The sequence below is a fragment of the Vanessa tameamea genome, chromosome 15 (assembly GCF_037043105.1).
Source record: "Vanessa tameamea isolate UH-Manoa-2023 chromosome 15, ilVanTame1 primary haplotype, whole genome shotgun sequence".
Lineage (NCBI taxonomy): Eukaryota > Metazoa > Arthropoda > Insecta > Lepidoptera > Nymphalidae > Vanessa > Vanessa tameamea.
Window position 1 is genome coordinate 10,520,350 of NC_087323.1, and position 27,693 is coordinate 10,548,042.

The following is a 27,693-nucleotide window of genomic DNA, read 5'->3' on the forward strand; positions in this document are numbered from 1 at the left end:
TATATTTTAAACATTTTATTTTGTTTAACAAAAATACTTGATTACACATAACGGTTTATAAAATTATCGTCTAAGTATGACAATTGTTCACTCGTTAAAAATATTAGTGATTACATAATAAATATTTTATTATTTTAACTTATAGCTCTTTATATTGGGAGAAATTCCTCTAATAATATTCTCTACGCAGTATGGTGTATCTGAAATTTGGAAACGTTACTTAGTACCTTATAAAATAGAAAGAAAGGCTTAAGAAGAATGATAAATTATGTACTAAATCTGTTCATAATTTTGCTATTTATTTATTTATAATATTTCTTGCTTGAAACTGTATAAAACTTATATTTATACTGGTCCTGTATTTTATTTGAAGCAATTAATTTGACTACTTATTTCAGTCAGAATAAAAATATGACAGTAATTATAAAAATGGCTAAGAACCATCCGTCAAACAAATGATTAATTTGTGCTAGTACATTACTAAATTGGAAATTAACTTACCAACATGTACCCACTCTGTATCTTTATAACCATATTCCTTCCGAGCCTCAACGATAGCCTCGTGTAACGCGTGCACCACAACCACCGCCAGAACGAATGCTGGTTCGCCGGTAGCTGTTAAAATAAAAAAAAATATATAAATTAAAACTTTAATGGTAAAGGTGATGTTTTTTTTTTACTAAATTTTACACACCTTCATCCACTCAAGTCGTCATATATATAGATTAATATTTAGTCTTTTTTCATGTTTAGAGTTTACCTATACGTTTACTTTTTTATTGGGTAGATAGTGTATTAAATATTGTTTTACAAATGGCTCCATTTTTTGCATTTGTTTGGAATTCTTGCTAACTGATGATCTTGCTTTATTTTAAAGTATTATAGTAATAAATAATTTTACCTTTTGACCCCAAAACCCCATTATTGTTTATCGAGTTCCTGCTAAATGAAATTCGAAAATCCACTGGAATATCACACGCACCAGGCGGTTTATACGTCCATGTTCGATTGGTCAACAGCTGACCTGAAGCATCATAGATCAGATGTTCTGATGTCCAAAGCCCTAGACCCATTACAAACGCGCCTTCAATCTAAAAAAAATATGTATTATACCTATAATCTGTACATTAATACGTGAAGCATTGTGCCCCTTTTTTCAACAAAATGACGCGGACGGGGGTGTATATAATTTGGCATTATAAAAGTTTACGTGGAGAAGGAGTGCAAAAAGCTAATATTTTTATAAAATATGCATTAGAATTACATTAAAATACTTCAAATTCATAAATTAAAATAGATTCAACGGGGAAATACTGATAGCATTCTTGCCATCATTCTACGCGCTCAAGATTTGTGTAGTAACTATTAATTCTATATAATTAATTCCTATTTGTATATATTTAAGGACTTAATGTTAATCATTTTTATCTACATAATATTTAATATGAAACATTCATAGTTTACGTTTACACTGCCAATGACAAAACATGTCACGTCAAAGATAGAAAAGCAATGTTTTTTTTTTTATTTGAATTTTTAATTGGAGTAGTGACAAGGTATCCAGTTGAGCCTCATTTTTCCTATATACATACCTCTTGAATCAACGCATCTAATTTTATATTAGCAATGAATTGTCTTTTTTAATATACAATAAATAAAACAATTGACCAATGGGCGACCACTAGTTAACATACATACAGATTGTCTTTGAAAGGGTTTTGTTTTTGTCGCATAAGCCCTTCAACTTAAGCAACGCAATTGTTATAAATGTAAACTAACACAAAACAAGATAAATTTAATAGATATATTCTTCACCTTTTTAGGTTAGGAAGTATATATTTAATTTTAACCAAACAATTGATAGGTATGTTTTTACTTACTAGTTAAAGAAATAAGATAGCCATATGTATTGACATAATTAAATAAAATGGATTATATTATGTTACAATTGAATACTTTTTTATTTAATTAATGTATTTTTAATATCTTATTAATGTTAACAGTGTATATTTATTTTCAGAATATTAATTTAAATATGAATATCATGATGATTGTTTTTCTATCGGAATACTAGTTTAGAAAAATCTTAAGTGTATTCGACCTTTTCTTTATGAATATCTTACTTCGTTTTTAAAATGTGTAATTTAATAAATTAACCCTTTTGGCATTATTATAAAAAAAACTGAAATGATAGAGCATATAATACTTACTTTATATTATCAATGACTTAAACATTGAACTGTATAAATAGAAGGCGTTTTTGCTTTATTTTAAGATTGCTTTTTTATAGTTTTTTACGATAGGAAGTTAATAAATTTATAGCAATTTTAAAAAGACTAACGTATAGTGACGGCGTATCTTTATTTCAAAGGATTTTGAAATAATTGCTTAAAAAGATCTGCTTGGCAATGTTAGACACTTAATACAATTTCAAACTTATATGTGGGCCGTTTGTTTTGTCACGGCTCGTCACATTCACAAAGGGTACCATTGAAAATCAGCGTTGGGTTTTAATCCAACACAAAAGCTGAATGGTTCACCTTTTCAGGACACATCACGATAGCAGACATCATAAGATAAGATTTTGTTTGTTTATTTATATAAATTTGTTGCGTTTCTTTTTTAGTTCTTTTTTTGTTGCTTTCTTATAGTCATAAGTTAATGTTATATATCCTATGGTTTTTATTTTTTTATTATTTATGTTTGCAATGTGTTTGTCCTGAATAAATATTTTCTTATTCTTAAATTTGGGGTTAAGCTTCTACTGACACACATCCCTAAAATGAAATGGCCCCTCTGAGAAACTCAAGGTAAAGCAAAAATGTAACATTTCAATGGACTAGACAGCGACACAGCGTTATTCGAACAACATTATTTGCAACAACTGTTTATTGTCAGACATTTGTTTCAATTAAAAGTTTATAATGTGGGCCGTTCCCGGCGGCACTGCAATGCCGGGCCGACCCGTGACGGGAGTGGAGCGAGCCCCGAACATCCCGTCGATTTACAAAAATCAGTTTAATATACTGGTCCCGCAGTGCGGGAACTTTCAGATATTAAGCTGAAAAGAACAGATACTACACTTTGATCTTAGCCAAAAGGCCGAGAAGCGATACCCACCCTATCACAACTGAGGGACGTCATTCTACGCGAGATAATCTCGCCAGCGCGATGCAGCATGGTGACGAAATAATACAGCGCCATCTATGAAATTACAACAAAACTAGTTCGAATTTATAACATTACTCTAGGCTAGCTAATTAAAGAATTTCACCGTAGAATTCAATTCCGTTGCTTTTTATTGTAATAAAAGGCTATCATAACCGTTGTAGTTAGTTTTCAGGCATAATTTTGCTTTCCATGTTTGATAGTTAATTTTTAACATGAGCTCTCACTGGCGCTCACCTAAATTATTTAAGTGAGTTCAAACTCGATATGAAATTAACGAAAACATCAATTTACATGCGTAAACCTGTCAAAGATGTAACTCGTACTAGCGAAATGTCGATAACCGCGCGTTCTTTCGACTTGAAAGTCGTTAAAGTTAGTTATAAAAACTCGTACTATCGGTTTTAGTTCATCTGCGTTTTCGCTTGGGGCGTTGATAGGATTTATACGGAAGAAAACTGAAAATAAAATACTTTACAGTTAACTATACATTATATATACTATCGTACAAAGGGTATTGACCCTACGGGTCAAAACATTTGACACAGTAGCCGAGGCTACCTTGACGATTTCCTCAAGAAATCCTCAAGGCACGGCTATAGAGGGCGACCTCGAGGCCCGTACCTAGCCCGATATAGTTCAGCCAGAAAGACCACCGCTAACATTACTCTATGTATTATTTAAACTTAAAAGTTGAAGACCATAATATCAAGGATTAATTCTTGACACCATATTGATATAGGTGCTAGTTATAGTTTATTACTCCAAAAATAGTTAGAAATATCAATATTTCTAAAAGGTATTGTTGACCTTAAACTTAAACAATCAGTATATCCGTGTTATTATTTTATAAATTTGCCAGTTTTCATCGATACTAAAAATAACAGTTGATATTATTTAAATGAATTTAGTGCCAAATGTTACTATACCTCTCACTAGATGGCGGCCTTTCAGTATTAAATTCACACAATAGTTGTGCAACGCTGCCATTAGATGGCGTTTAAATAAAACACAGATATCTGCATCGCGCTGGCAAGATTTACACGCAATACGTTATATAGTTCTCGTGTCCAATTTTTTAGTACTCTGGTTTCCCTTCAAAACGTATAAATCTTTCGCCTTTTACTAAAGATTTCCGTGGAGGGGAACACTCAAATGAGTCTAAACATATTTTTGAAGCCTCACTCAAGGGTGAGGTTAATAATTGATTATAACACCGTTGCAGAACTATCGATAGTTGACCTCGAAAACTATTCAGGATATCGATAGTACTATCGAAAGCTCTCCGTGACCAATACTATTGATTACGGCTATACTATCGGTACTATTGATAGTATATCAATAGTAATGACACATGACAATACAATCGATACTATCTCTAACACCTTAACTATCGATAGTGGACTATCGATATGCAACACTAGATTATAAGTAGATAGATATATCTAATGACTAACAAAATATTAAAAATATAATATAACGCATTGAGTTGATGTTGACATTCATTTAAATTTATCCGTTGATTGTATACAAATATTTGAATTATCTTAGAAAAGTATAAATCATTTTTAAGCTATTCGGTTCTTTATGACAATTGCTAATAGTACTTACTTGTCCCACGTCAAGATCAGGGTTGAGACTACGGCCTGTGTCTTCCAAGAGATCCACTCTGTTAATAATATGAGTTCCGCTGAGTACGTCTAAGTGAACTTCCGCGGAACAAACTCCATATACCGGGTATCCTACCAGATTGTCCAGCTGCGACGTCATAGCGTTAACTTGTAGATTTATTCCTGGTAGATTTTTGTTGCATCAATAAACATATATAAGTATTACATTTTATTACCTATTCCCATTACGATAAAAATAAACTTCTAACTCTATAAAAAAGATATAAAATTAAATTAAAAAAGAAATAAAATAAAACCTTTATTGTACGCAGCTTTAACCACCTCTTGCCAAGTCGGTTCGTCAAGCTCTTCCTTGACAGTCTCCAACCTCTTCAACAATTCGTTACAAGCTTTAACAGTGGCAAATGCTACAGCTTCACTTGTGATGCTGCCGCTGCTCGCCATGCTGTTCGGAGACACGAAGTTATCCGATCCCTTGACCGTCACCATGCTTAATGGAACTTTTAAAGTGTACGCGCAAACTTGGGCCGCCTTTGTATTTATGCCTTGGCCCATTTCGATTCCTCCATGGGACATCAAAATTGTCCCATCGGCGTGATACACAGAAATCGTTGCTGAAAAATTTCCATAATACACAATAGGATAACTCATTATCGTTAGTTGTAAGCCTTTTTTCTTCCAAGCATTGGTGGCATTATATTTTTCGATTTCGGCTCGTCGGTCGTTGTAATTGGTGTCCATTTTGAATGTCTCTATCATGTCTTTTACTTTGTTGTGTTTGGTTGCGATGTTAATTTTTCGTATATCGATTGGGTCTTTTTTTGTTATGTGCGATATTCGTTCCATTAAATGTTCCGCAATAGCTGTCCCTTCAGTAGTTGCTAATAAAAAAAAAATATCGGTCAAAATGGACGCGAAGACGATACGTATGCTTCAATAAAATACATTCCTTTTCGGAATAATTCGAGGCCATTAAGTAATACTTTAAATGAACTAACCTGGAGCTCTGCACCAAGTGTTACCAGCTTTATCAGTGAGAACGCTATACCCTTTGATATTCCACCTGGAAGTGTCATACAGATTGGTCATAGTAACTGCAATCTCTGAGCCCGACGAGTCGTTGTACGAATAACCGCAGTCCGAGTAGTAGACGATGTCTGCGTGCTGAATAACCCCATCGTTGTTCACACCTAACTGATACACAAACAAAAAAAAATTAAATTAACTTTCAGTCTACATCAAAATTTGTTTCCTTTAATAAGCTCTGGGATACCTACTAGGGGTCTCCTTGGCATTTGGTATTAATTATAAGGCATAGGTACCATTTAGTTATATTTGTACCATTTGTTGTTTTTTAAATATAAATTATTTCCGTTTTAAAATACGGTTACTCGTCACCGTATGTGTCTAAGCCCACCTTTTTTTGAGGCTCAGTTATTTACATTAGATTTACATTCGCGTTTAAAATAATGCCACGGATGAGATCTGGCCCCAAAGGTGACATCGTTACAGCCACCCACCTCGTACTCGAAACGAGCCGGCTGTCGCTTGCCAACGGCGTGCATGTTGTCCGTCAGCGGCAGGACGAGGCTCGCGGCGCGGCCGAGCGCGTGCGCGGCGAGTGCGCAGGCGCACGCCGGCAGCGCGGAGCGGGACGCCTTGCCGCCGTACGCGCCGCCCACGCGGCCCACCGACACGTCCACGCTGGGGGTGAAAACCAGCAAACTACTCAGGGATTATTCTAGTGCACGTGCGCGCTACTCCCTCACTCATAATCCGATGGGACGCAGGACCAGCTTTACGTGCTTTCCGAGGCCCGGGAATGTACACACTTCCCACTTCCAGAGCTCGACTTATTATCTTCGGATTTGTCTTAATTCGACCTTGTCTCATGATCTTAGTGAAACGATACTACAATATATCGAATATCTATTCGGTATACCTGTTCAACGGTAAGTCCAGGGACCTGGCCACGGCGATCTGCACTAAGTCCATCCACTGCGTAGCCGACCATACTCGTATCCCGCGACGCGTGAGTTCCGCCCTGCAGCTCTGAGTCTCCATAGTAAAGTGGTACTGGTCTGGGATATAATAATGACCTTTAATAGTGTGAGTAGTTTCGTTGCCTTTATCTGTTGCTTTAATCGCCACATCCTCGCGAATCTAAAATTAAATTTTAATTAAACAGCATTTTAAGAAAAAAAGAATTCGAAGCAGAGTTTATACAAGGTTTGAGTTCATAATCGGCCGCTGCAAATCTTTGAATGCTATTGTCTAGTGGACTAATCACCTTGCTTGTGTTAATTTATAATAATATTATCATGTCACTGAGTTAAGATAACCTTACTTAAACAAAGCAATAACTTTCCTTATCTACGAGATATTATTAGATTTCACTATGATTTTTTCCCCATGACCGATATTCATCGCGGCAGTCATTGCTAACCAAACACGTGCACTTCAATCCGTCGGGACCCCAATCTGATATGAATGTACAGTTCAGGCACAGGACTAACGCCATTATGTATTTTTGAGGGTGTAAACACTGCCAATATTCCGGGTTGCTTGTGTAAATACTAATAAAACCCTATTATTTTTCTGCGTCTGCAACCTCGTAAGCTACTCGACCTACTAGGCAGATATTCTCTTTCTCCGACTTTCTCATTTATTATACTGAATAAGTATACTCACTCGGTTTTGTTTATCGGGAGCATTTAATGCTTCTGTTATGCTCAATACGGGCTTAGTATCATATTTTTTATACGACACTTTTACCAAGCCGGCTGCCTTGATAGCCAATTTTCTAGAGATGGCTGCGATTAAACCAATCGGTTGACCGTGGTAGGATATTTTTTTACTGGCCAAAATTTCCTCTTCGAATTGTTCGTCTTTGGGGATAAAGGAGTTCGTCCCTGGTATATCTTTGGCGGATAAAAATGCTACGACGCCTGGAATTTTCTGGAAAACATGTAAAAAATATTCTTTTAGTAATGTTTAAGGCTTACATACAGAATAACAAAAAATAAAAAATTGACACCATTAACTGTATTTTGCAGTACGATGTGAACTTTTATACACAATATGGTTTTTCATAAACTATATTCGCCCTCTTTTTCTTTTACGTGAATTTTTATATTATAAATGTTTTAAGCAACGTCATATAATATAATCAAACGAATGATCTTCGGTAAATAACCAACGGTGTATCATTAAGATATTATGTATCCCCTCTAATCTACTTAATCAATCAATCGATTTTCTCGTATTGTTTCTCTGGCCTGTTGTTCGTAATGTTAAAACTATCCTATTGTAAGCATTGACAAAACAGCCATCATTTCTACCAAAAGGTCCGACTGATCACCGCTTAGGCACTCGTACGGTAACATATATAATTAACAAAACTACAAATGAACCATCACATTTAGTTTGATTTCAAACGAAACGCTTGTACTTTATTTCAAAGCGAAATTATTTTTATACAATTTGCGATTAGGACCGCTGTATTAATTTCCGTGTGACGTCACATAACCGGAGGGTGGTCAAAACGCTTCTAACGAGAACTAATTTGTCATGTTATAAATTTAGGTTTTGTAAGTGGTTCAGAAGACGTGGGAAATAAGAACCTACGTTCATTCAACAGGCTATGTATGTATGTTATTTAATAATAAAAAAGCCCGCTGAGCAGGTAAACCAATCTTATTCGGTTTTAAAACAGTGTATTTCTTATTTACGGGTTATTTATTCGAACTTAATATTTTAAAAAACTTACCAAGACTTCAGTGGTATCGAATTGGACAATTTCACCGAGACAGATCGTGGAGAGGACGAACGCTACGTGCACGTCTCGAGGGCCGGAAACATTATCGCAAGTGTATAACGCTTCACCTGAACACTGAAAATATATTACGAAAAATTATCATTATTTAATGTCCAAAAAGTCCGTCTATCTAGGACTGGTAAATGAACCTGATGGTAACTGGCCATCACGGCCCATAGACAAATGCGTTGTAAGAAATATTAAACATTAGATACATAATTAATATCTTGGTAACTGAGAAGTCACGTCCGTTGTGTAATACATAGTAACTATACTGATTCCGTCCGATCACAATCCGGAACACAACAATACAAAAGAGTGCTGTTTAGCGGTAAAATAACTGAGATGTGGGTGGTAACTACCCAGACGAGCCAAAGCTCTACCACCAAGTAATACAATACATCGTATTATAGATGGCAATCCGTTACCGTCATCTAGCAGCTAATCCGGGATGGGCATAACCTACTTAGTAGATTTATTTAGTCAACGTAATTGTATTTATAATAATGTATTCGACCGCAAAGTAACATTACTTAGTACTGTTGTGGTTAGATTTAAATGGTGAGCGAGCTAGAGTAACTTTTGGCATAAGGGACAGCATCTCAGTTACCAAGTTTGGTGGCGCATTAGCGATGTAAGGAATGTTTTTTTTTTTACGGCGCTAATGTCTATGTTACCATAAGGTGGTTCATTTGACCGTCCGTCGACCTAAACCATGAAAAAATTATAGTTGATAAGTTTCATACTGTTACTTCTTAGAAGATTCTACATTCCAACTCGGAATTAGCCGGAGTCCTATTGAATGTTTTTTTAACTAACTTAAAGTATCATTGAATATATAATATAAAAAATGACCTGAGATAGAGCTTCCAATTTCGGTACAGGCTGGTTGAGCGGCCACAGGCTCTTGTCTGTTTCGTAGGATTGGATGCCGCTTGACAGGGGTCTGACTAACTCGCTGCCTCCGGATGCATATCTAGGATTCACTGACGGACTTAACGAGAGAATTGCCTGCAAAAAATCAAAATTAAAATATACTTTATTCAAGTAGTCTATTAGAAATAATTTTGAATCGCCATTTTACATAACTGTATTAAACGTAGCCACAACCGATTCGGTATGTCGGTTATATCGAGAAGAACCGACAAGAAACTTAATATTAACACTTTTTCAACATTTGAGATGCAAAGTTATGTCAGTTAAATGCAATTATTTAAAATATTATACTGCTTAAAAGATAATGCATATGAGATTTACTTTAGATATCTTGTAAAAAGACGCCTCAGTACAAAATACTTTGTACGTAAATAATAAGTACTACAAGGTACGTAATTAAAGTTTATTTTGATTTAATCTGAAATCCAAATTATGTAACTGTTTGGTTATTATAATGTAGTACTTAACCTATACGTTATTTTTATATATAAAACTTCTCTAGTTTCGTATCTTATAAAGTTATATATAGAGATATATCAGGGTAGATATATATTCATAGTACATTGCAAATTAGATTATTTTTAGGTTTTGCCTGTTATATTTCAGTCTATCTCCTTCCCATTAAAGAGATTTATTTTCTTCAAACAAATTTTTCTTCGACGAAACTATCTATAAAAAATATTGTTTTTTTTTTTTAAATTAAATATTAAGAAAATGCACCTTATAAAACAATGCCAAAGCGATAGCCTTCTTGCAGAACGGCGATGGTTCTGACGGATCATCGAGTGGGACGATGTCTTCCTGTAACTTCACTAACGCCATCCGCAGAGTTTCATCACTGAACAGCGGTTGCCCTTTAAGTATATTCTCAACATTTCTGGCATCATTGTACGTGGGACTTATGGAACCATAGACTATGTTGGAATTGAGAATTTTTTGGTTTTTATCTACATGGAAATTGAACCCAGCGTTGACTATCGCGTGAGTATTTTGGGCGCGGGCCATAATCTGCAATTAATGAAATATATTAATAAAAAGGAGCTTCAAAATGCAAATACATCCTAAACGTATATACATATCATTCACGACCTCCGCGGTCAAGTAGTGTGTACACCGGTTTTCATGGGTACGCCATGATTTTCCATAACACAAGTGCTTTAGCTACTCACATTGGGATCAGAGTAATGTATGTGATGTTATCCAATATTTATTTATTTATATCTAATGAGTTTTCAGAATGCCGTTAGAGCTACTTCAGTACATTGTGGAATCAGTTAATTCGGAAAATAAACCGGTAATATTCCAAATGTATACCGATAATTTTTCCGAAATATTTGAAATCCTAATTTGCATTGGTGAATAAAACCCATGTCACTGAAAGGACGTAACATCGAATAAAATAAATATTGAGATATTTTGTATTTCCTTACATACCTTGTATGTTCTTATTAAGTGGCTATTGGACAAAGGCGGTATTTTTACGTTCAATATAATTTGGTCTTTAAGAGAGGTCTTCAAGAACTTCGGCAAATGAATTTCTGTTGTCTTCGAGTGCAGGTCCTCTACAAAAAACAACAATTACGTTTTAATTACGTATATATTTATAACGTAATCTAAGAAGTTATACAAAATTAGTTCTGTGTCAAAAATTACACATGTGGCAGATTTCTATCCCACACGATAAGTTGCTTTCTTTACGATATTTTCCTTCACGGTCTACCACGTTATGAATTATATAATCAAAATAAGTTTATTTTTCCGGTGTCGGTTGGTGGACGAGCAAATTGGCCATCTGATGGTAACTGCTCACCATTCCTACATACAATGGCGCTGTAAGTAATATTAACCATTCCCTACATCGCCAATGCGCCACCAATCTTGGGAAATAAGATGTTGTGTCCCTTGTGCCTGTATTTACACTGGCTCACTCACCCTTCAAACCGGAACACAAAAATACTGAATTCTGCTGTTTGGCGGTAGAGTCTCTTATGAGTGGGGTACCTACCCAGACGGGCTTGCACAAAGCCCTACTACTAACTAAATGGAAATGAAATGAAAATTCGATGGTGACTGGTTTTGTACCCACAATCATCATCTTATGAATCTTGTTTTCTAACCGCTGAGCTATCCCGGCTTAAGTCTTTACATTAATAACGATTATCAATATATGGCAGAAATATTAAAATCCTAAAAGATACGCGATATTGCACGTAAGACACAAATTAAAAAAAATATAATATATACGAAAATACAAACCCAATGTCACAGTAGCATTAACTGTTTCAAACAAGACGAAAACGTCTGACGGGAAGTAGGGGTGACTATTCTTCATCGCTAAATTACCGCCTATCGTACCAATCTGGAAAAAAAAAACAATATTTTAAATATATCTGTTCGATGTTACCCGCTTTTTATATCTAACGAATAGAAAATATTCTATTTGCTGTGAAAATGATCTTTTATGTTTCCCTTGTTAGGAATACATTAAACTAATTCAAAGGAGTAAACTATCTATGGGATCATCTTAATAAATTAATTGTTAAACAAGACTATTATTCAGAATTAAGACTAGAGACTGACGCACGTATGTCTACCTTTGAAATTAAATATAAAAAATAAAACAGAATACAATATAAAATTGAGACTAACATTGTTTGCCTCTTCCGAGTTGAAACTGAAGGGTACGGATGGTACGAGATCGACCGCCATTATCCTTATTGGAATGGTTTATGTATTGTAATAGTTTTATTCATGATACACACATTGAAAGCGTTTAGAATACTTTATATTTTATTCAGCAGTACTTGTACCAATGGCATCTTGCGTTTGTACAAATAATAAAAAAAAAAAAAAAACGAAATATATTAAAGTATGACATACATTTTTAACTGGAACATTAGCAACCAATTCCAGATGATCGTGGAACTGCTTCAGGTATGAGAAATCGTCGTTTTTCATTTGTCTCTGAAATATCGCCATAGTTTCGTGTAGAGTAAGACCTGCGCCCAGAACTAGGTTTGCGTCTATGAACGTGTCTTTTAGCGTGCTTATTGACGATATGTCGATGTAAACGCGTGACTCCTTGGTCGGTGGGTACACTCCTGTAACAAGATAAAGAAACAACGTCAGTTGTGTTTGTTAAAAAAAAACATCTATTAATCACCTAATAAAAATAACAGAAAAATTAATCTGTGCTAAAACAACGATTTTAATATTTCATAGTGTTAATTAGATAATCAAATCAAATCAAATTTATTCAAGTCTCTAAGAATCTTCGATATTAAAATACTACCACCGTTTCGGAAAGCAGCCTCCAGCGAGAAGAAACGGCAAGAAACTCGCATAGTTGCTCTTTTCAAATAAACATATTTACAATGTTGTTTTTTACAATAATTACCACGAAAAGGATTGCCATACTAATAATATTTAATTAAAATTAAACATTATATTAAATTATCTACTTCATTTTACCTTTCCCCGTGTTTCCCGCAACTAAGCTGTAATTATCTGTGCCTTCTTTTGTAAGGACCTGTAAATGAAATCGATTAATTTAAATTCCATATTGTGTACTATCACAAAATTTTATAAAAATATCATAAAAAAAACTTTAGATGTAGCAGATAAGAATACTCGGTGTTAGGACTTTGTGCAAGTAGACTGGGTAGGTACCACCCACTCATCATATATTGTACCGCTAACAGCAATATTAGTGACGTCACGAAAGCGATCGTGAAGTCAATCAATTCAATCAGTGCTACGAACAGAAGTGCTTCCCATCCCACCGACTATGTTCTGAGCCGAGGTGCGATCTCATAGGAAACACCCTCAGGACGAACGACGCTCTCGAGTCCGAAAGGTCTCAATCTCAAGGCTGAGTCTACTACTCCCGGTGACGCTGTAAAGGCCAGTAGGGCCAACAGTAAAATAACACACAGGCACGAAAAAAGCAATACTGAGGCAGTGTCCCTACAGGCACAAGGGACATAACATCTGTTTCAAAACTTGGCGGCGCTTTTGGTTTTGTAGAAATGGTCTCTCAGATGCCACTTACCGACTAGTTCACCTAACCGTATTATAAAAATGTTTGCAGAATTTCCACATGCTCATATTACCTTAAATACATCATCCACGGAAAAAGCCTTGTACCATCTGTTAGTATCCATTTTAATGTCCAAAATATTTCTGTTATTGTGATCGATGAAACACCAGTCATCTCCGACATTGTCGTCTTCACGACATTTCTTTGCACATTTAAGTTTATCAAGCTCTTCTAAATCCTGACGATAAAAAATAAAACTATGAACACAGGCGACAATGTATTCATGGTTTGAATTATCTGTGTAATAACAATCAAAAAGCATCAGCAGAAAGTAAACTTTCCTACATTTCTAACTAAGCTTTAAAGAAAAGACCGAAAGAAACACAGATGTACAGTCAGAGTAAGAAAACCTTCGTCAGTTTTCAAATTCATTCCTTTATCAAGTCGTAAACTCTTAGTACATTTTGAAACTAAAGCATTAAACATAAAACTGCACATAAAATTAAACCAACATAGTATGATAATTAGGTTCAAAATAGTGTACATTACGACGCAATAATACTCAATCGGTAAAGCAGATTATCGCGCATACTGAGCACACGAAAATAGACCTTAAGGTGACGATCCTTTCCTTACCCCGACTGTACATATTATATTTAGCATATATTAAATTAGTGGATTCTAAGATGACATACTAACACTGAATTAAAAAAAAAAAAAACTACTAAAAAGATTCCGTTCGCATCAATAACAAAGTCACGATTTAAAATATTAAATTGTACAATTTTTTTTATTGTATTTTTCACCTTTATATCATTTCTAGCTTCAACGTCCGAAGCAAAAGTCTTGAACGCATCCAGAATAGGCCGGTAACCGGTGCAACGACATATGTTTCCAGCAAACGATCTCTCTATTTGTTTCGTAGTGAGGTTTTTCTTTGATCCCTCGAACAAACTGTTAGATGAACAAGTCTGTATATGAGCATACAGATAGTATATACATCGCCGGACTATCCATTAGGTACGTCGGTAACTGCCTAGAGGACCCGTCTATACATCCATAAAATATATACTATACATACATAAAATTCTAAAAGGCAAATAATTTTCATATTTGGGGATATAATTCCTTAAATCCACGTTTGTTCTTAATTCGGTTAAAATTTTTAATTCATTAAATCGTTTAATTTAAAAAAAAAAAACAAAAAATCTTAAGACTAAAACCTTTTTTAAATACAAATACGAACTTAGCTTAGATTTGTAAGTATAATTAAAATAAAGATCATTATTTTCTTGTTCTCGATGAATCTTATTTTCTTAATGGGTCTGTCCTATTAAACCTTATTTCTTTAAATAATGACTACTAATTATTTCGAGCAAGCGATCGATAAGGTGATGTGATATAATTGTTTACATGTGCAATAAAGTATAAATAAAATAATATTTACTCAACAAAATGTACGATGGAAAATATACATATATAATTGTAAAGAACAATTTTATAATATACTAGCTGCCCGTTCAGACTTCGTAGGAGTAAATTAAATATTCTATGGTTATCCAAGCATACCTGTACATGTTCATAATCCAGCCAGGTGTGCAGTATCCACACTGGGTACCGTTGAAGGAAGCCAGCCTGCTCTGCAATGGATTGTAACCATTTTTCCTTGACCCCACTCCTTCTATTGTTGTGATCTCCCATTCGTGGCAAGAAAGAACGTGAACCAAACACTGAAATATATATTGATTAAGTTACAGTAAACACTTTTAATCAAGATTAAGCAACTTTGCAGGAGATAATTTGGAACACACCAATAAACTAATTCATGTCCAAGCGGCCAGAGGTCGCCCTAAATAAGCATTATGTAGGGATTAAGGGTAGAAGAAATTAAAAAAATTGCTGGAGAAGACTAGATAAAGAAAGCGTAGATAAAGTTGTTGTTGGTTGTTGGACGAGGTCTCTACTCGTCAGGGGCCTTAGCAGAAAACCTCTATGTTATGGCATTGTTAACTGCGCAGTCGCGACACCAGCCCCCCGTTGGAGTAGCATAGCATAATACGATCAAATCCTACTCCTTAAGATTAGAGAATATAATTATATATAACTATTACAGGTCGTTACAAGTGTGTTTGTAAACACAGATATAATATGTATAGAGAATAATAGATTTCGGTTCTGAAGCCTTATACTCTATCCATTAAACCAGTAGTTCCCAAACTTATTTTTCTCGTGGACCACCTATTGGCATGTGTCTGTAACCACAGTTTGAGAGAAACACTAAAATATAAACTAAATTTAAATTTGTTTAATATTGGTGATTTTAATTCTATCCTTAGTACCTAACCCTACGAGTATTTCAGCAATTAAAATCTATGAATTTGTTAGTGATTCTCCCCAACCTAATGAAGAAAAAAAAAAAGGTAGGTACCTTTGGAATCAAGTATTTATAGTGGTGATCAAGTTCATGTCTGAACAAGCATTGTCGGGCGGATAGCGCTTTGCCAGTCTGTACACGAAATTCTACGTAATATCGAATACGCAAGTTTGGATAAGTAACAGTCGCTTGCCTTATTAAAATATTATCTGCTTAGTTAGGTACTTAAAACAATGTAGGTAGGCCCTTATAAAAACTATGCTTACATTTTTGCTCTTTACTATCAAAAGCAGATACATTTTCGTGGACCCCCATTAACATCTTATGGACCCCCATTTTTTATTCACGCCTACGTAGACCCCCAGCTAGTCTCCCGTGGACCCCTGGGGGTCTATTTGGACCACTTTGGGAATCACTGCATTAAACTAACGGCAGTCATTCATCATAATAATAGTAGTAGAGTTATTATTATGTATAATATTATTATGTCCTTTACAAGTTTGTAACTCATGTTTGTTTGTACTCAGAGGTCCGTGATAATTTTTAAGAGAATAATTACCGGTTATTTACTAGTTTACGTCAAGTAATAGGAAAAATACTAGAATACCAACTAACGGAAAATTATATTTGAATACTAGTTGCCGTTCCGACTTCGGACGGGTTCAGTTCATATAAAGATACTTCCTCCCATTTCTTCCCCTTAAAGTTGATAATCCTTTTTTAACAGACGCTTACGTTACAAAGTAAATGTAATTACTGAAACGAAAATTACAAAGTTGATGGTAGAATATCACGCATTAGAACAATAAGTACGTTATATTACATAACGCATAATTATTTATTATAATTACGATCAACAATGTTTGTATACAAAAACAAGGTTATGGCTTTTGAGCAGCGTTGAAAACATGTTTCATATGCCTTACGCGTTTGACGTGGTTATTTTATAAAACGCGTTACAAATAAACCAAAACCCTTTAGCGAACATGTTATCCTAGTAAGCAAGTATTTATAAATAGGCAAAGACAAACAGTTCAGTATCTCTTTCTTCATATTTAGCATTATTTATTATAAATGAAAAAAAAGTTAAGAAATAGAAAATAGGCAGGAAATTATCGAAAATGATTTTGGTTGAATTAAGGCAACCGGGCGAACACTTTATCGGATGTAGTTTATTATTATACTTTAGTATTAATGTTCTTATCTATAATATATCTATAGTTATTATCTGTTCCCTCTATCTATATCTGCACTCTCCTGTTTTCGTCCTACGCTAATGTCACCAAAGATTATCTGTGAGAGATCGTTATATATATGGCGATTAGCCCGCCTTTGCGCACCACTTTTTTTTTATGTCATAGGTGGCAAACGAGCAGGAGGCTCATCTCATGGAAAGTGACTACCACCGCCCATGGACATCTGCAACACCGGGGGGCTTGCAGGTGCGTTGCCGGCCTTTCAGGAAAGAGTACGCTCTTTTCTTGAAGGTTCCCAAGTCGTATCGGTTCGGAAAAACCGTCCACGAAAGCTGGTTCCACAGAGTGGTTGTGCGAGGCAGAAAATGTCTTAAAAATCGCGCTGTTGTCTTATCAAATAATTTTGGTTTCTCTTATGTACTCATATGTTGTGCAATAAAGTATTTAAATAAATAAATAACAAGAGTTATTGTCTATCGTTCTATCAAAATTGTTACAATTAAATGAAAACTCATAGAGATACTGATCTTGAAAACTTATCGAAATAAAATCTTACCGAATTAACAGCTATGATTTGTTTCTCGTTACTTCCGGGGTGAATTTTTGCTACGGAGACGATGCATGCGCCGCAGCCACCTTCGTGGCACATAGCCTTAGTTCCTAGAAGACCTAGGTAGTTCCTCAGATAGTCATTCAGTGATGTTAAAGGGGATACTTCAGAGCCACCTGTAAATGTAATTTATACATAAACAAGTATTTCAACATTTAAATTTATATATTTACTAAAACTTAATAAAAATTGTGTATTAGTGTAAATTTATTTTCTTTTGACTCTTGTATAAGTATAATAAACAGTTACGTAGGTAATAGCTTGTATAAAATTATTTTATAAAAAAGATGAGTTTAAAAAAATACTATTTTTCTATTAAGTCTAGTAGAACTGATCTTTTAGAATGAACAGGAATCTTTCCTCAGATCATGATCTTTAAATGTCAGAAAGTGATGTATTTACTATAAATTAGTAAGTCATTTTTACGATTTCATAGGTAACATTTAAAATGATTTGTTAAATCGTAACAATTTAGTAAATTGCAATCAAATATCCACGTTATTTTCTGCAGATCTACCCACTGGGACAAAAATTACTTACGATATTAATATATGTGCGTATAAGATCTCATAATAGAATATATGTTTCACTACTTACTCAAAGAGATGGGTTCACCATTCACCGTGAAATTTATTTTATCCATAGTTGCTAACGTATTTTTATTCCTTGCACGGTATTACCTATAACATTAAAAATAAACAATATCAATCTTGCTTATAAAAATATATTGTTACTGGGTGTGTACTAATATTGTTTAGATATTTAGTACTAGCTGAACCTGCGACTTTACCCGTGCGAAATTTGTTATCATTACATAGTATAAAACAAGTCGCTTACCGCTGTCTGTCCCTATGTATGCTTAGATCTTTAAAATTACACAACGGATTTTGATGCAGTTTTTTTTAAGAGGAAGGTTTATATGTATAATATACGCACATTGTAGAGAAACACTGATAATTTTAGAGGTTTCTAAAGTTATGTCGTAAATAAACACATTTTTTGCGCTTACATTGCAAACGCTGGTTGAACCCTACGATATAGATCAAAATATATAATGTACTACACTATTGTACACCTTAAAAAAGTCCGCGATGGTATATGTCTATCTCTTAGGGATACCCAACAATAACTATTTTTTATCCTTTACTTTTTTCGAGAAATAATGGCTTATTTTCGATGCGATTTTAAGCAATAAAACATTAATCCTTATTCAATAAAGTACCTTAAATACATTGTCAATTTAGCCTAATATAGATGAATATAGCCTTTTACAGCATGTAATATAAATGAATATTTTCGAAGATATTACAGATTCAAAACGCAGGGACAGCGGTTTGTACTGTCTAATGTCTGAAAAACTGTGATGCTGTAACCATCAGCCCATTTGCCCCTTGGTTAATTAAAAAAGTAGCATTTGTCTACCTTTGATTCAAACTATATACATATTTACAAAATTTAATCTTCGACGACCTCCGTGGTCGAGTAGTGTGTACACCGGTTTTCATGGGTACGCTACTCTGAGGTCTCGGGTTCGATTCCCGGCCGAGTCGATGTAGAAAAAGTTCATTAATTTCCTATGTTGTCTTGGGTCTGGGTGTTTGTGGTACCGTCGTTACTTCTGATTTTCCATAACACAAGTGCTTTAGCTACTTACATTGGGATCAGAGTAATGTATGTGATGTTGTCCAATATTTATTTATTTATTTATTTATTTAATCTAAATCAATTCAACGGTTTAAGCGCGAAGAGATAACAGACAGATATACGATAACATTTATGATATTAATATAGATAGTATTGATAAGATATGTACTCTTTATACAGGAGAGCCATTATTAAAATAATGACCCCTCATGTGTTAGACTTTATACGTGATATACAGCGCTTTTTATTGGTTATTAACGGTAGGACTATTTTAATGATATATGTTGTGTTGGCGATCTTAACTGTGTCAATTCATGTAAGCCAATCACTGTTCCGTTTACACAAAATAAACACAAATAAAACAATAATAACAGCTGTAAAGTTAAAAGGAATACAATAAGTTAAGAAGAAATCGTGACAGAAGTTAAGTAGGACGTTAACTTTTTACTTTCAACAAAAAACATCGATCGAGTTGTTTGAACACGTTAATATCTTCAAGAAATAAAAAAAAAATATAAGCTGTAGAATGCAATGATACCTACTTTATGTAGCATGTCAAAGATCTATACAAATATTATAAATGCGAAAGTAACTCTGCTGTTACCTTACACCGCTGAAGATGTTTTGAGTCCCGAGGACTACTATTTTCAATTCACCCCTCGCGGGACTAAAATGATTTGTGTTCTATTGGTTAGTTTTATATATTAATTAAGAGAATTTTATAATAAATAATGTTATAGAAAATTATGTAGAATAAAATTACGCAGACGATTTTGCATTTGAAACTGCATACATTTTGAAAGCCTTGGTACGAGTAAATGTTTAAACATATAATATGAGATTTAATTCTGTAGATAGACGAACTATTTTATATCGATAAAAAATATTTAATTATACTGGATACAGAAATACAGATAAACAATAATTACATTTATACGTTTGATTGAAATATTAATTACCTATTGAGTTTCTAGTACGTATAACAGTTTGTAATTTTATTTTAAATTGGAAAATATGCGATTGACAAATGCTTGAATATACTTGTCTTTTTTTTTTAAAACAATTTCATACATGTCCCGACAACATATAAAGGGGGTGAATCTGAAAAGTACAGAGGGTGCAAAAAACCTCACCGATGATGGTCAAGTCTTGGATCGAGGGAATTGGTTTTAAGGTAAATCCACCAACTCTGCACCCGGACGATTTGTTATGCTTAAGATGGGACTGATAATAATATCATATAATATGTTCTAAACGTGACGCATCGTCTTGAATCAATGTTATGTATATTGGCCTATTAGTTTTTTTTCGGCTAGGCTTTACATGCAAAACGTCTCCCCATTCTTATCTATGATACAAAGATCGTCACTAGAACAAAAACAAAACGGAAAACAACAAAAAAAAAGTGCAAATGATCAGCTATAAATGGCACTTTATTTTACTAAACATACTATCCTCTACAGGATTCTAAAGGAAACCCAACAAGCGCGAGATTTACAGCAGGAAGTCTCAGGGCTAGTGCCCACAGCGGCAAATTATGAAGCGCGACAAAATTATAAGGATCAATATAAACATTTCTTCGCTTGTAAACTTAAAAAAAAAAAAATCGAAAATGTTTTTTTTTTAATCTTTTAAATATGATTAATTATCTATATATAATACATTTTCGGCTATTAATGAGTGTATTACATTTAGTTAATTAAATATTGCGTATCGAAACTTTATTCAAATTATGGAAAAATTCTATAATGTGGCGACATTTTTTACCGTGCCCAAGATCAGCGCTAAGGTTGATTCCGGTACTGAACCCAACACTTACTTATATTTCTATTAGACTTGTCCAAGTAGAACCGGTACTGGATCACATGTATGTACATGAGTTGAATTCTAACGAGTCATATTATATCAAGGTTGTAACGTGCTTCCATTTCTTTGTTATTACCCGAATAATGCTTCGCTAATTCAATAATAAGTTTCTAAAATCTGTAAGTATGAGCTCCTTGCTTGCTGATTGGTGGATATTTGAAATGTAAGTATTTTATAATAATAAGGTTTGGAGCTCCATGCTTGCTGATTGGTGGATATTTGAAATAACTACATTAATAAAGTAGGATAGGATGTTCAGGTACTTCCGATTACTTTATTATCTATACATATAATAAAATTGGAGTGTCTGTTTGTAATATTAAAATAACCCATTTTTACTAAATGCATATGTATGTATACACGGTACATATACCAAAATAACATTTTTTACAATTTTTATCTGTCTGTCAGTTTGTTCCGGCTAATCTCTGGAACGGCTGAACCGATTTCGAAGGGACTTTCACTGGCAGATAGCCGATGTAATAAGGAGTAACTTAGGCTACTTTTACTTTAGAATTATATATAGAATAAAAATAAAATCACGCTACAATATCCAAATAACTTAAATTCAAACAACTCGCACGAAGTCGCGGGCACAGCTATTACTTTATATAACGATAAACAATGCGGGCTGCAATATGAATATGTAACACAAATTAAGCACATGAAGATTCAGTAATGCTTGGCTGGGTTTAAAGTTTAAACGCGTAAACGTCATTTTTATGATTAACGATTTCTAGCGAAGCCATCTGGGCGGCATTCCAATTATTTTTTTTACGGAGACAAGGTCGTTTTCGTTTTTTATTGTATCTGATTGTATAATTAAATTCAAATTTAATACGAAAACATTGACTCGCATTTTTTGCCTTACTCCTTAGGCTGTTTTATTGCTTGTTTAGTTAAACTTCAAATACTGTTTAAGGTCAACGAACAACTAATACTTTGTTACAATAAATTCTGTCTCGGTAAGCCCGGCTACAAATCCGACACGGCAGAAATCACACGCAAAACAACGACTTTACGTGCTATCCGAGATCTGGAAATTATCGGATATTCGGGTTTTTGTTAATAATAAATAATCTCTTAACAAAAAACGATAACTCTTTTTGTCTGACCCGCAATTCGAAACCGGGGCCTCGTGTTATACAGCCGAACAAGTTTAATAGCATAACGAGAGTAATACTTATTACTATATCCTATTCGAATCACAGGAGGTGTTAAAACATACGCCTAAATCACATTGGATTGACGTGACATTCGTGACGTCGAGATTTTGAATAATCTGTCACGTTCATTATGGACTTGTAAAAATTTTGTTGTCAAGCGTTTTGAATGTGTCGTAGTTGTTATCGGAACGTTGAAAATAAAATTAAAATTTATATAAATGTTTAAACAGAATGGATTTGTTTTTTTAATAAATACATATATGTAAATCAAGAACTCACAAGTGATTAACAAAGCAGAGATTAGCAAATAGCATGGAATATGTAAATCTATTTCAACCATTTAGTTAAGTTATTACTATTAGTAAACACGTCAATTTAAGGTTTGTTTATCTTTTTTCCATTGGAATAGGCTATTCGGTTTGTTGATCTTCCTTATATCTTTCTTAATTATTTCTTATCTTAGTTCCTGAGATTAGAGCAATAATATAAGTTATTTAATTATTTTTTATTATACAAACATTGCTTGAAAATTAAAATACAAACTCGTTATGAATATTTATTAAACAATCCTTTTTTTGACAATGTTAAGTGTAGCTTTATTTCACAAATGTTGTAACTATGTTCAACGTAAAACACTTATGTGATCAAGATCTTAGTACAGCTTTATGTCTTAGCAACATCTAAGTTCAATGGTACAAACACACAGGGATGAATTGCGCCTTCGTGTGTAAATAGATTACATGCGTCTATCGACCTCAGTGCCTTGACATTTTTATGACTAGCGCGCTAAAAATGGAATACGTCTAGTAAAACTTGTCTACAAACAGTGTTTTTTTTTTTTTACTTTGATAGTTTTTTTTTAATAATGGTCTTATAAATCTCGACGATCTAATATTACATATCCAAGGGTCATATTGATATTATAAAATAAAGTTTAGGAAAATTTCGACGATATATGTAAGTAATAAGTATATAGATAAAAAATATATGTTTAAATTTGTTTTTTGTTTCAAAAATTTATAACAGATTTTAAATTAATTTCAATGCCGTCCCATCAAATTCTTTCGATATTTCCGAGCCACAAGTGTTAACGCTGCAAACTTTTGGCTCTTAACAGAAAATCTTAATTTGAAAACTTTTTATTGGCTTGAACCAAAGTTTGAACACGGGGTAGCGGGACCTTCAGTCGTCTAAAATAGACGAAAAAGGCAGTCAAAATTACATAAACATCAAACAATCATACGTTTAAATTTCGTGTCAATCAACCTACTAGTTTTACTAATAAACTTATATAGAATTCCTTAGAAAAAAAATATGGTTTTGTTTTGAATGTAAGTAAGCAAATGCTCCTCCCGATGGGACATCGCCTACATAAATTTTAACTATTCCTTAGATCGCTAACGCACCACCAATCTTGGGAATTAATATGTTTTGTCTCTTGTGCCTGCAGTATCGTGTAAGATGTAACCTTATTAATTGAAAATTAATTTGTTAAAATTGTGAACAAAAAAAAATAGAAAACAAAAATATTAAGTTAAAGGTCACGGTCGCTTAGTATTTGGAGCAATAAAAAAGCAAATTTAAAACTAACATGCGTGACAGTCATTAATGTGATAATTAAAATCATTGCATTACACTTTTAAATGAATCGAAATAAAATAAATATTATTTTATAAAAAATAAAATAGATGAACAAAACTTTCAAATGTTTAAATAGACCTAAAATATCACTAAAACGAATGTCGCAAACATATCACTTAACATAAGATAAATAGCACTCACCTTTCAATAATCTCGACACATTACTTCAAATTTATCATAATATAAGAACATCACACCTCAAGTATGTTAACACGCTGCGCGATAACAAAACAAAATTGTTTATGCATTAAAATTTAAATAATATTTGAAATCAGATTCGCTGTATCTGGAAATAATGTACGAGGCATAGCGCATGCGCAATATCAACGGATCAACAGCGGATTTTGAATGAAATGTATATTTACGTTTTTAAAAGTGTTGCCAGGGTAACTTCGATTCATTTTCCGACTTTATTGGGAGATTGAAATGTTAACATATTGTAAAGAATTAGATATATTAAACTCAAAAAATTGTGAATTTTAAATTAGTTTATGTCATGTAATTAAATTTTAACTATTTACTTGCTTTTTGTTCTTCCTGTTTTTGTTTTTAATTTTTAATATAAGTTGTCATATGTTTGTATCAATTTTAAGCGGAAACTGATTGATTTAGGTTTTTCTTACATTTGTTTTTTACTATTAAGTGTAATTATAATTAACATTTAATTTTTTTTGTGAAAACAACAGACCAAAATAATAATATTAATGTTTTTTTTTATTAATAGTGCTTTAGTAAAGACACGAAATTGCTCGTTAAATTCAACAGGAGTCATATTTGTTATTTTATATCACAGCGCGTTTAGTTTCGAAGGTTAGTATATAGTATTTTTATATATGTAGATGCGATTTTCAGTTTAAGAGGATGTAAGATTAATAATAAATAAATGAATAATATTAATTGTAAATATTAATTACTAGTTGTCGCCCGAGGTTTCGCTCGCGTTTTAGGATTTATTTGACATCTTTTTTTGTGTCTATATGTAGCCGTGTTGTTTGCCCTACTGGCCTTTACTGGCATAAAAGTAAGTAGCCTATTTCCTTCCGGGGAGTTCAGATTTGCTCCATACCAAATTCCATTAAATTTAATCATTGGTTTGACCCTTAAAAAGCAACAGTCAGATATACTTTCGCATTTATAATAGATTATTATATAAGATTTACTTACTTACTCTTAAATATCATAAATCCACTAATCAAAGACACCTATAAACATAGACAAATTAATATATTTTTAATTATGTGATTTATTCCTAATACCACTGAATTGGTGAAGAATGACACGGTTGGCAACATTACAAAAATATTATTAAATAAGTCGTATTCGTTACTAGTGTTAACTATTTCCGGTTCCACTTACTGGTCGTAACTCGGCGACGTAATTTCCATATGTTCGCTCCTTGACAATTCCTTTGTATTATGATTACCAAAATAGAAATAATTTATAATACCACCACAATATTTTACCAGAGTATGTTTATACAAAGGTTATTTTGAAATTCTCTACATAGTTTTTCCGTTTGTATAATTTTATAAGGAATAAATACAAACTTGTTAAATGAATAAGTTGTTTAAGTCTATTTGGTAGGCGGACGAGCAAATAGGTCACCGGATGGTTGGTAAGTGGTCACTGCCCCTTTACATTTGTCATATCATCAATGCGCCACCAACGTTGGCAACTCCGGTGTTTATGTCCCTTGTGCCTGTAGAATTTACACTGGCTCACTCACTCTTCAAATCGGAACGCAAAATTACGATAGATTACTATTTGGCGCTAGAATATTTGATGAGTAAGTGGTGCCCTACTAGGTTAGGCAAGCCATTGGCCATACCAACAAGAAAAGTTTAAGTACGTTTGTTACTCTAGGGCATTGTTACTGTATTACAACAGGATCCCAGAAACGTGGGAATTGATAATATACTCTTTCATTTAATAAGAATTACAAAATTTCTACGTGAATAATTTTTATGCCGGTATTAGTAATAAAAGTCATTGTATTAAATAAATAAATCAAATTATATTTATTTCATTAAATAAAATTATCTAAATTTAAAAAAATGTTGCTTTTTGAAACATCATTTCTTTACAAGAATGCATCTAGTCAAAGAATTTGAAACCATATCCAAGCGATTGAGGTAAAATTTTGTGCACATTTTTGGTGCTGGTAACAATACTGTCTAGTTAACTGATTTTAATTAGCTTAAGAAGATTTAAAACTTTAACAATTTGTATGTTTTTTAATTTACAACAATAATATATTGAATATAATATATTTATAATTTACGATCAGTTATATAAATACTTACTTCACTTACAACTTTGATATATATAATTTTTTTTTATTTTTTTATTAGAACATTTTTGCACATAAAGGTTATATCAAATATTATAATATATTATTTCAGTTTATTTAATCTGTCTCACAACAGTAGTATTGCGTTTAAAATTAATTTAATTCATACACGTATAATTGTTGCCGAAAACAAAAATAAGGATCAACAAAAATACGATAGCGTAAACATACTTGCAAACACACACACACACACACACACACGCACACACAATTTGTATATAAAAACGGAAAAGTAACGTTCAACTTAAATATAACTTTTTTTTTTACATTCAATAAAACGGAAATTCTAATTTTTGTTAAAGTTGTTAACTAATTCCTAAGTACCAATGTTATATCAATAAAAAAATTATCGTTAAGTTGGTGAAATGTGACATTTATTTATATTTTTGAAGATACACTGTTTTCTGAAATATACGTTTTGGCAGTCCAAACAGCGTCTTAACATCCAAAGAGACCAAGCCCATTGAATTCAAATATTTGTTTATTATAAAATTTAAATACATATGTAAATAAAATAAGCAATTAAATATATATACATGACGGCGCGCGGCAATTGCGGGGCCATCTAATTGATTTATCCCGAATAAAATTGTATGGGTTCGATTATTGGACGAGAGTGAGTCAAGCTTGCTCTGGTGGAACGTTTGTCGGACAGTCGGACAGCGCCGCTAGATGGTTGATATGCTAAGGCAACGGATAGCAGCCGGTAATGGCGGTGTATGTCACGCGAACGGATCGCCGACGTCTATAATAAATTATAATCCCAGTTAATTGTTCGATTTAATAATTGAAAATTATTGTACGAACGCGTGTAAAAGATTACAACATTATAATTTAACGATACCAACTTTTGTTTCCGGAATTAATTACAACATTCCCGCGCCCTCGCGATGAGTGAAATAAATCCTATATTAAGTAAAAAAGATGATAACGGCGCTCGTGCCAATAGCCGAGTGCCTTCATATAGATTAATATCACAATTAATTCATAAAAGCTCCAAGCGATGCTAGTCTTTGGATTACTTCAATTCATACCTAATGCTGGGTAGTATTAAAGAAAGTTAATAGAATTAAACTATTGCTACGATTAAATAAAGAGGAACCGTAAAATAAGAATGAATACTTATATTATTAAGTCATATTTTCAACGATTAACTTTATAGCTTGTTTTAATATTTTTTAATGTATTGTATATTGTTCTTATATTCTCTTCTGTGTTTTATGTGTTCGTGTTAAACCAAAATATCTTGTTGTCA

The 27,693-nt window shown here is 33.3% G+C and overlaps 1 protein-coding gene and 2 non-coding genes across 3 annotated transcripts; 1 reads left to right on the forward strand and 2 right to left on the reverse strand.

The window, feature by feature from the left end:
- Positions 1–24,423, reverse strand: LOC113403636 (uncharacterized). The gene is made up of 22 exons (XM_064217080.1): positions 24,230–24,423; positions 18,369–18,451; positions 17,718–17,887; positions 15,161–15,321; positions 14,398–14,545; positions 13,665–13,829; positions 13,024–13,081; positions 12,433–12,653; positions 11,809–11,911; positions 10,987–11,114; positions 10,273–10,560; positions 9,472–9,627; positions 8,569–8,691; positions 7,491–7,757; positions 6,742–6,962; positions 6,320–6,503; positions 5,798–5,993; positions 5,096–5,680; positions 4,780–4,961; positions 902–1,091; positions 502–615; positions 1–200 (listed from the first exon to the last, which is right to left on the reverse strand). Exons 2-22 carry the CDS (start codon positions 18,412–18,414, stop codon positions 130–132), a joined length of 3,777 nt encoding a protein of 1,258 aa, XP_064073150.1. The 5' UTR covers positions 18,415–18,451; positions 24,230–24,423; the 3' UTR covers positions 1–129.
- On the reverse strand, positions 2,922–3,114 carry LOC113403221 (U2 spliceosomal RNA). Its single transcript, XR_003369290.2, has one exon. It is a non-coding gene; the product is annotated as a U2 spliceosomal RNA (small nuclear RNA).
- Positions 4,250–4,366, forward strand: LOC113403223 (U5 spliceosomal RNA). Its single transcript, XR_003369292.2, has one exon. It is a non-coding gene; the product is annotated as a U5 spliceosomal RNA (small nuclear RNA).
- Positions 24,424–27,693: the final 3,270 nt, after the last annotated feature.

Coding starts and splice junctions, on each gene's coding strand:
- LOC113403636 (XM_064217080.1), bottom strand. CDS start 18,414: ATGGATAAAATAAATTTCACGGTGAATGGTGAACCCATCTCTTTGA. Junction 5,994..6,319: donor CGGCTCGTTTCGAGTACGAG/GTGGGTGGCTGT, acceptor TTTGTGTATCAG/TTAGGTGTGAACAACGATGG. Junction 616..901: donor TGGGGTTTTGGGGTCAAAAG/GTAAAATTATTT, acceptor TTATTTTAACAG/CTACCGGCGAACCAGCATTC.